The sequence below is a fragment of the Anopheles arabiensis genome, chromosome 3, assembly GCF_016920715.1.
Source record: "Anopheles arabiensis isolate DONGOLA chromosome 3, AaraD3, whole genome shotgun sequence".
NCBI classification, from domain to species: Eukaryota; Metazoa; Arthropoda; class Insecta; order Diptera; family Culicidae; genus Anopheles; species Anopheles arabiensis.
The window spans coordinates 68,637,610-68,650,787 of record NC_053518.1 but is presented as its reverse complement, the minus strand read 5'-3'; the positions used below and the strand labels follow the sequence as shown (position 1 = coordinate 68,650,787).

General features: G+C 47.9%; 2 protein-coding genes across 2 annotated transcripts; both read left to right on the top strand.

Moving 5' to 3' along the window:
* The first annotated feature begins 616 nt into the window (after window positions 1-616).
* Window positions 617-5,878, top strand: LOC120901161. Its single transcript, XM_040308871.1, has 8 exons — window positions 617-2,138; window positions 2,213-2,329; window positions 2,400-2,436; window positions 2,508-2,903; window positions 3,465-4,666; window positions 4,743-4,859; window positions 4,947-4,983; window positions 5,050-5,878. The coding sequence occupies exons 1-8, from the start codon at window positions 728-730 to the stop codon at window positions 5,408-5,410; spliced, it is 3,678 nt and encodes a 1,225-aa protein (XP_040164805.1). The 5' UTR covers window positions 617-727; the 3' UTR covers window positions 5,411-5,878.
* A 1,184-nt stretch (window positions 5,879-7,062) lies between these two features.
* LOC120900580 (zinc finger protein 27-like) lies at window positions 7,063-13,071 on the top strand. Its single transcript, XM_040307746.1, has 6 exons — window positions 7,063-7,093; window positions 7,152-8,448; window positions 8,535-8,651; window positions 8,721-8,757; window positions 8,826-9,188; window positions 12,959-13,071. Exons 2-5 carry the CDS (start codon window positions 7,185-7,187, stop codon window positions 9,154-9,156), a joined length of 1,749 nt encoding a protein of 582 aa, XP_040163680.1. The 5' UTR covers window positions 7,063-7,093; window positions 7,152-7,184; the 3' UTR covers window positions 9,157-9,188; window positions 12,959-13,071.
* The last annotated feature ends 107 nt before the right edge of the window (window positions 13,072-13,178 follow it).

The following is a 13,178-nucleotide window of genomic DNA, read 5'->3' as shown; positions in this document are numbered from 1 at the left end:
ATAGGTAGAACCATAATTTAAACTGATAACATCTTGGGCCCACACTTCGGTGCTACATCTAAGTCCTGGATCTCAGAACTGATGAACCGTGAACTATCCCGACCCGGGAACTGATCCCAAAGCTCGTCCGAAACCTGAATCAAATCTGAATCTAATGCTGAAATTGATCACGAATCTATCCTCGTCTAGCACCTGAGGGCCGAAGGAACTAGACCTGAAACACAACTTAAGCTTCCTGAGCCAATAGCTTTCCATTTCAAGCGAATTTTAAAGAGAAAGATATCTAATATGTAAATTTTTAGTCGCAATCATTAAAAATACTATGGTGGAATTCCGTTTGTCCGGGTATTTGTTAATCCGGGTGCTGGAAATGACATCTAATATTTATCGTAACTCAGAGTATGATGTTTTTTTTATCTCGAACAAAAACACTACAATTCTACACTCTCAATTCTTGTATAATCCCGTGCAATCATATCGTAAACATTAAAGATAAACTCATAATTACTTTATTTCCGATGCTCTTTATGCTCACACTTTCTGCTTCGGGTTTGACAGCCCTGCAACCCTGTATGTACCTTGGCAACAGCTTGTTACCGCGATGACGTTTGTTTATAGACCGACGACAAACAAGTGGACGAGTTTGCTAGCATCGGCTCGTAAACAACAACAGCGATAAACAAAATTTTAGTGTAAATTGTAAAGAAATTGTTCCCAACCGCCCGCGATGGACATGAAGGATGAGGAATATCCTTCCACAGCGGCGCTCGAGCCGGAGTGGTGCCGGGTCTGCGTGTCCGAGCCGGAGGCGATACACGGCATGGACGAGATGATAGACGCCGACCATTCGGTAAGCCTTAACATGATGCTGGAGGCAATGTTTCCCATGTTTGCCAGTCCGGAAGGGAAAGATTCACAAACCACCCAGCAACACTTGCCAACGAAAGCGTGCGATAGCTGCAAGCACAAGATCATGATCGCGTACGGGCTGTACCTGCTGCTGATAGAGAGCGAAGAGCGGCTGCAGCGCTATCTAGGGGAAGCTCCACGGTCCTGCACGGACGATGAGAAGGCGGAACAATCCTGTGCACCGTACGAGGTGCTGATCGAGTGTAGCTTTGACGATGGCGAGACAGCACTGTCGAGGGAGGAGGAACCACCCGCCTTGCGGCCGTTGGAAGCGTTGGACGAGGAAAGTGTACCGCGGAAAAGAGGCAGACCACGAACCCGGCCACTACCACAGACCACCACCGTGCTCTTGGAGGAGGACAAGCGACCGAAGCGAATGAGTAAACAGGACCGGACCAACGAGAGCGTCACGGAAGAGGAGCAAATGGTGCTGGAAGAAGATATCGTTCTGCTGGATGAATTCACGGGAGAACAAACCTCCCAACCAGTGGCAAAGAAACGGGGTCGAAAGCCCAAAGTTCGGGCAGATAGTACCGATCAGCTGCATGAATCCACCACGGAACAAGCAATCGAACCACCGGTGGCAAAGAAACGGGGTCGAAAGCCCAAAATTCGGGCAGAAAGTACCGATCAGCTGGATGACTCCACGGCAGAACAAACCGTCGAACCACCGGTGGCAAAGAAACGGGGTCGGAAGCCCAAAATTAAATCCGAACCAGCTGAAGGCGATGAAAGCAGCACGGAAGGCAGGAAGGAACGGAAGCAAAGCGCAACGATCAAGGTGGAAGCGGCCGAATATTTGTCGGATCAGGGTGGCAGTGGCGTTGAGCTAGAGTCTAAGGTGGACGTGTACAACTGTCAGCTGTGCGAGGGGCACACGTATGGGTCGCCCACCGAGCTGACGGAGCATCTGAAGGCGGAACATCCGGACCTGATACGCACGTGCGACAAGTGTCCGAAGGTGTTCATGACGGAGGCAGCGTACCAGCATCACCAGTACTGCCATGCGACGCTGCGCTCCTACTTCTGCATGTTCTGCGACAAGGGTTTCCAGACGGAGAATCTGCTGAAAAGCCATACCAAGTCGCACACGGAGATGGCCGAGTTTTTGTGCTCGCTGTGTGGGAAGAAGTTCAACAACAAGAGCAACCTGCGGCAGCATCTGGTGCGCCACACGGGCGTGAAACCGTGGGCCTGTACGCAGTGCCCGAGCCGGTTCTGTACGAAGGGTATGTTTCAGGGGGTGAATCTTGTGCAGCATGATATGTTCTTGACATGTTTTGTTCGTTTTTCTTTTGCGCAGGTGCATTAAACTTACACCAGAGAACACACTCGAAGCTAAGACCGTTCAGTTGCGATATTTGTGGCTCACAGTTCCACACACGATACTCCCTGATCAAGCACCAGCTAATCCATACAGGTAGGCATGAACGAGTGTGATGAGTGTGTGTGTTTGTGAATTATTATTAAAATATCATCTCTATTTCCAGGTGAACGTCCGTACAGTTGCGATCTCTGCCCGATGAGGTACGGTTTTGATTTGACATGCTAACCATCGCAGTGCAAAGGACTAAAAATTATCCTTCCCTCTCTTACAGATTCGTCTCGACCTACCACGTGAAGCGGCACATGCTTACGCACACCGGTGAAAAGCCGTTCAAATGCACGTACTGTGAGCGCAGCTTCGCGCAAAGCAACGACATGGTGAAGCACATGAAAACGCACGTGGGCGAAAACCCGTACCAGTGCGATCGGTGTGAAGCATCGTTCCGGCTGCTCACCGATCTGCGCAACCACTACAAGGAGACGTGCACGCCGGTCGATAAAGGGGCCGGTTCGTCCGCGGACGAGGGGAAAGCGATACGGTTCACAAGCACAAGCATTTTGAAGATGCGATACGAGAAAGAGATGGGCCAGTACAGCGAGCAGCGGTACGAGGAAAGCGCTGGCCAGCGGAAAGTTATGGCAGAGGCGACCGAGTTTCCTGCAATGGAGTAGGGAGGGAAAAAAGAGTCGCCACCAATAGTTTATAGATGAAGCCAAACCCATGTTCCAGTTTCGTTTTCGTCCGGAGCAGTGGGAAAGCTGCAATTATTTTATGAGTTCGACAGCTTTTCACAGTCCCAAAAAGAGGCATTTTACTAATTGAATCGCGTAACAAATGATTGTATATTTTGAAAAATATAACAAAATGTTGTTCCGCATAAATTATCGCCCAGAAATAAGAACGCAAATACTTTTTTTTAATCACTTATTTATAAATGCATTTTATACATTTTTATTTCTCTCAATTCAAAAAGAAGCAGTTTGTTTGTGAGCAATTGGGAAAACGTCCCATTTGAATGCAGCACACCTTGCATGTAACGACCTCGTTCGCTTAAAATGACGTTTCGACGCGTTCGTTTGACAGCGCACAATACAACAAAAAAAAAAGAAAGAGAAAGACGCCTCGCTTGGGCTGTGTGGGCAAATCGCTAAGCTCATCTGTGGGGTAAAAAAAACAAGCACTTTGCCCCATTTCGTTTATTCCCCGTTCGCAAGTGCAAGTGCAATTGATCCGCGATGGACGTGGACGTGGTATGGCCATCGACCGACGCAACGGCGTGCTGCCGCATCTGCGTGCTAGAGACGGAGGCGGCGGACGCGTGCCGCATGCACGAACCGCTGGAGGAAAATGGGTCCCAGAGCCTGCAGATCGTGCTGGAGAAGCTGTTCCCGGGCGTGTTCAACGAGGAGCAGGTGCAGCACGACTACACCATGAACTGGCCGATGGTGGTGTGCCGGGAGTGCAAGCGCAAGGTGCAGGAAGCGCACGAGCTGTACGAGACCTGTCTCGATAGCCGCGGCCGGCTGCAGAAACGTTCCGCCAAGGAGGAAATGCACGCAGACGAAGAGATCGTGCCGGTGGACTGTGTGGTGGACGAGCAGGCGCAAGAGTTCCTGGAGTGCGATCTCATCCCGGAAACGGAGCTCGAGCCGGAGCTCGAACCACTGCCCGCCTCATCGCGCCGACGTACGGCGAAGGCGCGTAAAAGCGAACCCGCACCGAAGGGCTCGAGGACGAAGAAAGCGCACACCGCACCTGCGGAGGTGATGGAAATCAAGAAGGAGCTGGAGGACCCACAGGAGCAACTGCAGGAGGAGCAGCAACCGGAGGTGGAAATGCTCGAAGAGGAGGAGTTAGAGTTTGCCGAGGAAAGCAACAGCGCAGAGCCGGAATGGACACCACCGTCGTCCGCCGGCAGGGCCAAGAAAGCGAGAGGCGCACCGAAAGCGAAGCCGACCGACGAGAAGGTGCCGAAGGAAAGGAAGAAGCGCGAGCGTAAGCCAAAGGTCGAGCCGGGCGCGGAGGGAAAGCTCGAATCCAAGACGGAGCTGTACCGGTGCCAGCTGTGCTCGGGGCCAACCTACGAGACGCCCGGCGAGCTGACGGAGCATCTGAAGGCGGAACATCCGGCCCAGATACGGCCGTGCGACAAGTGCCCGAAGGTGTTCGTCAGCGAGCAAACGTTCCAGCACCACCAGTACTGTCACGCGACCGGTCGGTCGTTCTTCTGCGACTTCTGCGACAAGGGCTTCCAGACGGAGGGGCTGCTGACGAGCCACACCAAGTCGCACACGCGCGGTCCCAAGTTCCTGTGCTCGTACTGCGGCAAGGGGTTCACCACCAAGAGCAGCCTGCAGAAGCATATGACATTCCATACGGACAGCAAATCGTGGCCGTGCCGTCTGTGCCCCTGTCGGTTCAATACGAAAGGTAGGTGCGGGAAGAGAAGAGGTGGTGAGTGCAGGGGAACAAGTAATTATTTATTGCTGTGTGTGTTTGTTTCCAGCCTGCCTGCACGTGCATATGCGTACGCACACAAAAACGAAGATCTATACCTGCCCAATCTGTGGCTCGCAGTTTAACAAACACTACTCGATGGTGAAGCATCAGATCATTCACACAGGTAACAGGAAAACTGCATAAAGAAAGCGATTGTTAAGTGTTTTTGTTTGCTAACGAGTAGTGTGTGTTTTGCCCTCTTTTTTCGTAGGAGAACGCCCATTTGTCTGTGAGCTTTGTCCCATGAGGTAAGAACATATTCATTTCCAACTGCATTTGTAAACTTCTCCTAACGGGCCACTCACACTTCACAGGTTTGTCTCGCCGTACCACGTGAAACGGCACATGCTAACGCACACCGGGGAAAAGCCCTACAAATGTACGTACTGTGAGCGCAGCTTCGCGCAAAGCAACGTGCTGGTGAAGCACATGAAAACGCACGTCGGCGACCATCCGTACCAGTGCGATCGGTGTGACGCGTCCTTCCGGCTGCTGAAGGACCTGCGCAACCACTACCAGGAGCACTACGTGGAGAGCGAGAACGGTATCGGGCCGTCGCCGGTCGTGGACGATAAGGATATACGCTTTACCAGCACGGAAATCTTGAAGCTGCGATACCAAAAAGAGATGGGCCAGTACAGCCAAAAGTATGAGGGCAGCGGTGGTGACGATTGAGCAGAGCGGAGCAGGTCTGTAGCAGTTTACACGGGTGTGTAATAATGAGGGGGAATTGGGGATATAGCATATACGCAGTCGCGGTACTAGTTTGCGCTTTACGGAGCTTACACTTGCACTAACCACATACTTTTAGGAGAATAAATACGATACAACTTGAGCCGGCAGAAATCGCAACTGAAGAGAGATATTGAGAAAGATGTTGTCTGCGTATTGCGAGCAAAAAGTGCTACAGAATCAATTGCAAACTGGAAGAATAGAGCAAGCTAAATTGTATTCTTTATAGGGAAGAGGCGTTTGTAGGTGATTTTTCTAGGTAATGTAACTTTTTTTATTTTATTTTATTGTTTTTATTATGGTGTAATAGTCTCGTATTAGGTATAGGACTACCTATGCCGCCAGTAATTCTAACGCGCCTGTATCGTATGAAATATATATTTTGTATCCAATAATGATATGAAACCCGCATAACGGCGAATGTTGTAGCGAGGCTCAAAGTTTCTATTAAACAATTGCTTCCATAATGATATCGGGTTATATTTTACAAAAATTGAACCAGTATTGTGTAAATTTGATTCAGATTCAGAATGTCGGTTGGAAAGATTTGCCAATCTCAAAAGATTCACGAATGTCGACAGATTTATGAATCTCGAAAGATTTACGAATATCTAGTGATTCAGAAATCTCCAAGGATTCATAGATCTTGAGCTTTTATTATTCTTCTTCTTCGCATGACAACCTAAGTGGTCATTAGTGTTGGATTTCATGACTCTTTCGATGAAATTCATTCATATGAATCTTCAGTGATGAGTGATTCGAATCTCGAATTGACTCTTCAAAAATTCATGAATCTCCAAGGATTTATGAATCTCGAAAGTTATAAGAATTTTCAAAGATTCATGAACCTAAAAGATTAATAAATCCATTAAAATTCATATATATCGAGGGATTCATGAATCTTTAGGGATGTATCATTTGCAAAATAATTAATTTGCGCGATCTCACCAAATAACATGATAAATCCGTCGCGGATTTAAGCCGCGCATGGACCGTCTCCCCGTAGCAAAACAAACTATCTGACTGCGTGGACTTGCCAAGAAGTCCCGAAAGCATGTATAGGCTGGAATGACCATGTAGGTTGTTGCTTCAAAAAGAGTAATAATGAGAAGCTTAAGCTCTATGAATTTTTTAGATGTATCATTCTCATGGGGTTGATGAATCATTGGAGAGATGAATCTTTTGATATTCATGAATCTTTCGAGATTCATCAATCTTTGGTGATTCAAGAATATTTGGAGATTCAAGAATATTTGGAGATTCATGAATCTTTGCAACCGAGATTCAAATTCATGAATCTGAATCAGTGAATTCAAGAATCGAATCACTCATCCTGATAATTCATATGTATGAATTTCATCGAGAGATTCATGAAACTGAACTCTAAATTGAGCACGAATCACTGCTAACATGTCCTACACAAAATGTATGATCCATCGAACAACGGAAGTCGGGTTCCATTTTGAAATATGAATAAAACAAGACTTGTTCAGCTATTCGTCATACCTTCACTCAATTACTATTCGTTATACCTTAACTAAATCAACCTTGATAATGTGTTGTTTTGGAAATTGCCCGTGCTGATGACATGTAAACATTGGAATTCTGTGTGTTCGTACGGGAAAGGTGCAATGTAGCTAATTTTTTTGTAAATTGAACCATTCTGAAGGATTTTATTTTGTAGCAATTTACACAATTGTTCACTGTGTACCACACCATGGACGAGGAAAACAATTCAGTCGAGCTATCGCTTCGCTCAACCTTCTGCCGCATCTGTGTCACGCCCTGGAAGATGAACCACTGCATGCAGGAACCATGCGATCCGGGCGAATCTTTAAGCTTGCACTGCATGCTGGAAATCCTCTTTCCGACCATCTTCAACGATCATACCACAAACTGGCCGGCCAAAATCTGCCAGGACTGTGGCGAGAAAGTGTTACAGGCGTACGCTTTGTACGTGCAATGTGGGCAAAGTGCAGAGCAGCTGGAAAGGTTGTGCAACGAGCAGGAGGATGCGACGATGTGCGATGAAGTAATGATTACGGTCAAGGGGGATTACACGCCCGATGTGTTGGTGGAGGAGGCAGTTGTTATATCTGAGCTGGAGCCGGGAATTGTGGATACTGTGACGAACTGCAACCCACTGGAGGATAATTCCGACGAGTCGCTCGAAGAAGGTCAAGTGCTGCATCGCCCAGAAATCGTCATAGCGAAGCAAAAGGTGCATGAAAAGCGTAGAAATGCTGCAGCAACGAAGAGGAAACACAAACGCATACAGCCCTCGGCAAGTAATGAGCGAGTTGTTGCTGAAACTCAAGCTCCAGCACGGACGAGACAGGGGAATCGGAGGCAAGTGGTCTTAACTCAAATGAAAGCGCTTGAAAGTGTCGAGGACAAACTGCCAGAAGAAAAGAGCAAGATAAATGATGGCAGGCGTACAACGACGCGTGAAAAAGGCAACGCCACTCTAGACAACAGCACCACCTCCCGATCGGATGACGATACCGAACCAAATTGCAAGAAAAGTATCGAAATATTGAACGATACGACAGCAGAAGAAGCGCTCCCGCAAGAGGAGAAGCTCGAAACGAAAAAAGATCTCTACAAATGTGTGCTGTGCGATGTTCCGGCGTTCACCGGGCCGGACGCACTGACCGACCATCTGAAGGCGGCGCATCCGGACCAGATACGGGCGTGCGAGCAATGTCCGAAAGTGTTTGCAGCGCAGGCCGCCTTCGAGCAGCACCAGTACTGCCATGCGACGGGCCGGTCACACTTTTGTCCGTTCTGCGACAGGGGCTTTCAAACGGCACTGCTGCTCAAGAGCCATATACGCACGCATACGCAGCGGTCCGACTATCTGTGCTCGCTGTGCGGCAAGGAGTTTAATGTGAAGAACAACCTGCGCCAGCACATGATAATGCATTCGGGCGAGAGGCCGTGGGCGTGCCCGCTGTGCCCCTGTCGGTTTAGCACGAAAGGTAAGGATCATGCAAAGATTACAGTTTCCTCACTACGGATTATCTTAACCGTTATGCTTCTTTTTAATACTTTTTCGTTGTTTTAGGAGGACTAAAGAGCCATCAGAATACGCACACACGAATTAAAGCATTTAGCTGTGACACTTGTGGATCACAGTTTAATAAACATTACTCGTTAATCAAGCATAAATTGATACACACAGGTAAGCTGGGAGGGATTGTGTTTGGTAAATGGAAAAGTAACTAAAAAATTGTCCATTTTTCCTCCCCAGGTGAACGGCCGTTTGGGTGTGAAATTTGCAAAATGAGGTTTGTGACTGGTCAGCTGAGATTTCCACAAAGAAATGTTTCATTATTTGAACATTCATTTTTCACAGATTCACCAACAGCTACATGGTAAAGCGGCACATGCGGACCCACACGGGCGAAAAGCCCTACAAATGTACGTACTGTGAGCGCAGCTTCGCACAGAGCAACGACATGGTGAAGCACATGAAAACGCACGTCGGCAGCAATCCGTACCAGTGCGATCGGTGCGATGCCTCGTTCCGCCTCCTGGTGGACCTACGTAACCACTACAAGGAGCATAAGCAGCCCGGTGAGCTAGGGGCTGGCTCATCCACCGAGGAAGATGCGAAAGGGATGCGGTTTACCAGCCAGGACATTCTGCAGCTAAGGTACAAGAAGGAAATGAATCAGCAGCAGTGAGGAAAAGTCGGATTTTTGGATTACCATAAATAGATTATTATTATTATTATTTATTAATCTTCAACGGGCCGTATGGCCTAATTAAGATGTAACAGTTCAATAAAAAAAAATACATAGCAAAAACAAGATTTGCATCGCAATTCACTGCGGCCACGGCAAAGCCGGAGACGTTCAGCACTGAGTTGAGATGTCGAAGTCGAAGCAATCCGAGACAGTGTTGAAGACAGCCGACATGCGGAACATAGGGTCTGACCGACCAGCACTGGAACGGGGTTGAGCGAGCCGTAGAGTTTCTCTAGACCTAAGTGTTCGGGATGGTGCATAGATATCGACTCGATGCAACAATGGCGATGAGTCGATAGAGCCATTTAGCAATCCAGCGATGAAAGAACACTGTGCATTGCGTCTTCTAACCGAAAGAGGTTCAAGGCCTAGAAGACGGCACCGCGCAGCATACGGAGGAAGATTATTGCGATCCTGCCAGGGAAGTAGGCGTAGGGCATATCTCGTGAGCTTACGTTGAATCGCCTCAATTCGAGCAATTGAAGAAGCGGTAGTTGGGCTCCAGACTACGCACGAATATTCCAGAACCGAACGAACGATACAGTTGTACACAGCTTTGATGCACATGGGGTTGCGGAATTCATTAGTTGTCCGGATAACCACGCCAAGTAATTGATTTCCTCTGGCTACAACGTCATCGATATGCTGTTTAAAGTTCAAACTAGAGTCAAGCAGAACGCCCAGGTCTTTGGCATGATTCTGTCGATTAACTGCAGTGCCGTCCATGAAGTAGGTCCCAGTCACTGGGCTCCTGCATCGACTAAAAGACACACAGTAGCATTTCTCGATGCAGATAGTCAGTCCATTACGCTTGCACCACGAACAGAAAATTTCGATGCAGTCTTGCAGGAATGAACAATCACCTGTGTTGTTAATAGGCGCAAAAATTTTTGCGTCGTCGGCAAACAGACTGATACTGTCGGGAGGTAAAGCGAGGGTAACATCGTTGATAAACAATATGAAGAGAAGCGGGCCAATGTTGCTTCCTTGTGGCACACCCGAGCTGCTGACTATTTCTTTGGACATGTGCTTATCAATTTTCACGATGTATGTGCGATTAATTAGGTACGACTTAAGCCACTGTACGAGCGGGCTGGGAACTCCTAGCTTATCGAGTTTAGCGAGAAGAATTGCGTGCGGAAGAGAGTCGAATGCTGCTTTTAGATCGGTATAAATTGCATCGACTTGAGCTCCGGCATCAATTTGACTAGTGCAATAGGTTACAAATTCAACCAGGTTCGTGGTAGTCGACTTTTTGGCACGAATCCATGTTGATACGGACTTAGGTAGCTGCGGCATGCATGTAGCAGATTTTTGTATATCACTAGTTCGAACACCTTGGCAATGGCACACAAGGATGTAATACCCCGGTAGTTGATGGCATCTGTCCTGTCGCCCTTTTTGTAAATAGGAACCATCCAAGATTTCCTCCATGCTTTGGGAAAGTAGCCATTGGCTAGCGATGCATTGAACAATTTTGCAAGGATAGGTGCTACTGTCGTTTGACAGCGTTTCAGCACGGTAGAAGGAATTCCGTCGGGTCCAGGAGCGAAGGAAGGCTTTAGTTGCGCTAGGGCAGATAAAACGATCTCACTGTCGATGAAAGGAGTGCTCATGTTAATTGCTCCAGCCGGAGTGTTGACGGGAGCAGCATCAATGGTATCGGTATCATTCATGGCCGGTGAAAAGCAATCTGCGAAGCGATCCGCGAAGAGATTGCACATTTCATTAGTGTTGGCACTTGTTGCTCCTTTGTACGTAATGGATTTCGGTGTATGCGTGGATTTTGTTTTGCTGTTGTAGAAGCGCCAAAACGAGTCAGGCCACCTGCAGAGGTTACGTTGAATTTTACTCAAATATCTGCGATATCGAAACCTGTTATAGCTGCAGTATAAAGAGTGCGTGTCAAAGTAGATCGAGCGAGATCTTTGGCAGCGGCGCGTTTGGTAGTGACGATAAGCAGCTCTTTTTACACGTTTGAGTCGTTTGAGTGTGCGGTCCGCCCAGGGGGGGTTAGGTTTAGGACGCTGAACTGGGACGCATACAACAAAGGCTTGCAGCATGAAGGACGAGAATGAACATACTGCTTCGTCAAGTGAAATAAAATTGGAACAATGAAAGCTATTGTTAAACATTGATATCATGTCGTTCAGTTTCACATAGTCAGCTTTAGCAAAGTTATAACGATAAAATGCGGTTGTCGTCGAGTTTTGTCGAGTCGTCGAATTGCGTCGGGTCGACGAGTTAATACGTATATTGAAGTCTAACGCCGGATGGTAGGAGTCAAGAGGTACAAGCGGAACAACACTTGGAAAGACAGGCGAACACAATTTAGCTGCAGCATTGTTAGCGTAGAGCAGGTCAAGCATGCGTCCGTGCGAATTATTGATGTGATTAAGTTGCACTAATCCGTTAAATTTAAATCCATCCACAAAGGTGTTGTTGGCCAGTGAGCGCGCAGTTGGTTCATAGTGCGTGATTGATGAGTATGCTGGCGAGGACGAAGGATCAGCTGTGGACCAGCTTATGCTAGGCTGATTGAAATCGCCAATAACAAACAGCAGATCCGAAGGCTTCAGTGTGAGAGTGAAGCTGCTGATACAACCATGTAGAGAGCGAAGAGTCGGTATCTCGGAGCTAAGCTGCGGTGGAATGTATACTACCATGACGTACAGATGTGCGTTATTACAGGCGACGCGCACACAAATATACTCGAGAGAACGATCACGGGAAGGTAATTCTATCGACTCGTATGCGTTAGAAACGGCTAGCAAAACACCACCACCGCGAGAGCTAGAGCCGCTGAGAGAGCGATCACAGCGGTAAACAGAGAAGTTGTTGTTGAAGAGAAGAGCAGATGGAATGTTGTCAACAAGCCAAGTTTCCGTGAGTGCGATGAGATCGAAGTCAGCCTCCGATACAGCTAAGTGAAATTCTTTTGTTTTAGTACGCAAACCTCTAACGTTTTGATAATAGCAGCTTAAATACTCAGCGGTAGCGTTGTCATTGTGGCGGTTGGATAAAGCGGGTAAACGGTAAGTCAATTGAGCTGCGTTGTCAGAGCATGAGGCTTGGCGTGTTTGTTGCGTGCAATGAGCGGAACTTCGTCTAGTTGAGAAAAAAGCGATCGATTGTAGACTGGTGTAGGTGCGGAGATGAAGCACGGTGGTTTTGGGGCGGTCCAGAAACAAGTGTTGAGTTGGGTGCTTCCAAGGTATCATTCACCGGGGGGTGACACTGTTGTGATGATGTTGTTTCAGGATCAGGTGGAGTAGACGTGCGTGCGGCTAAACGGTGAGTCGTTGTTGGTGTGCGTGTGGTGTAGCGGTGTTCAGTACTAGTAGCTGGTGTGCGTGTAGTAAAGCGGTTTCGGGTGGCTATAGGAGATGAGGTTTGGTGGTCGTGTTGACGGGATTGAAAAAACTCACGTACACCGATACCGACGGGCCAGGTGGATGGTGTGAGTGCCGCATCTCGAAGGATAGCCGGGACCCTCACTTTGAATGAAAGCCAATTCATGCTGTCCACACTAACCCCTCTTCTCAGCAGGCAATACGCTATAACGTCATCGGTGGCTAAGCGACGCTTTACAGAAGCGACCACTTGTTCCACAGTGACGGCCGTTGATAAGCGGGATAGGCGGATCCAGATCCTATCTGTGAATGGCTCACGAGGTGCAGCTTGAAGCGGTGATGATAACGGATCGGTTCCCACCAGTTCATGCGGTTGTGTAGGTGCCGATCTACAAACTTAACTGCCCCTTATTTTAGATAGTTTAAAATGGTAAATTATAGGCGAGAACTTAACTGGTGGTTTTTATCATCTGGTACATGATAAAATAAAGTAATGTGGTCGATTAATGTAAGATTGTTGTGTCCATAGGTCATATGCCAAGAAGAGAGGCGGTCCCTTGAAACAGTCGTCAACTCGAATAACATGCCCGTTATCAACGACTGACT

Coding starts and splice junctions, on each gene's coding strand:
- LOC120901161 (XM_040308871.1), top strand. CDS start 728: ATGGACATGAAGGATGAGGAATATCCTTCCACAGCGGCGCTCGAGCCG. Junction 2,330..2,399: donor GCACCAGCTAATCCATACAG/GTAGGCATGAAC, acceptor CTCTATTTCCAG/GTGAACGTCCGTACAGTTGC. Junction 2,437..2,507: donor TGCGATCTCTGCCCGATGAG/GTACGGTTTTGA, acceptor CCTCTCTTACAG/ATTCGTCTCGACCTACCACG.
- LOC120900580 (XM_040307746.1), top strand. CDS start 7,185: ATGGACGAGGAAAACAATTCAGTCGAGCTATCGCTTCGCTCAACCTTC. Junction 8,449..8,534: donor CTGTCGGTTTAGCACGAAAG/GTAAGGATCATG, acceptor TCGTTGTTTTAG/GAGGACTAAAGAGCCATCAG. Junction 8,652..8,720: donor GCATAAATTGATACACACAG/GTAAGCTGGGAG, acceptor TTTCCTCCCCAG/GTGAACGGCCGTTTGGGTGT.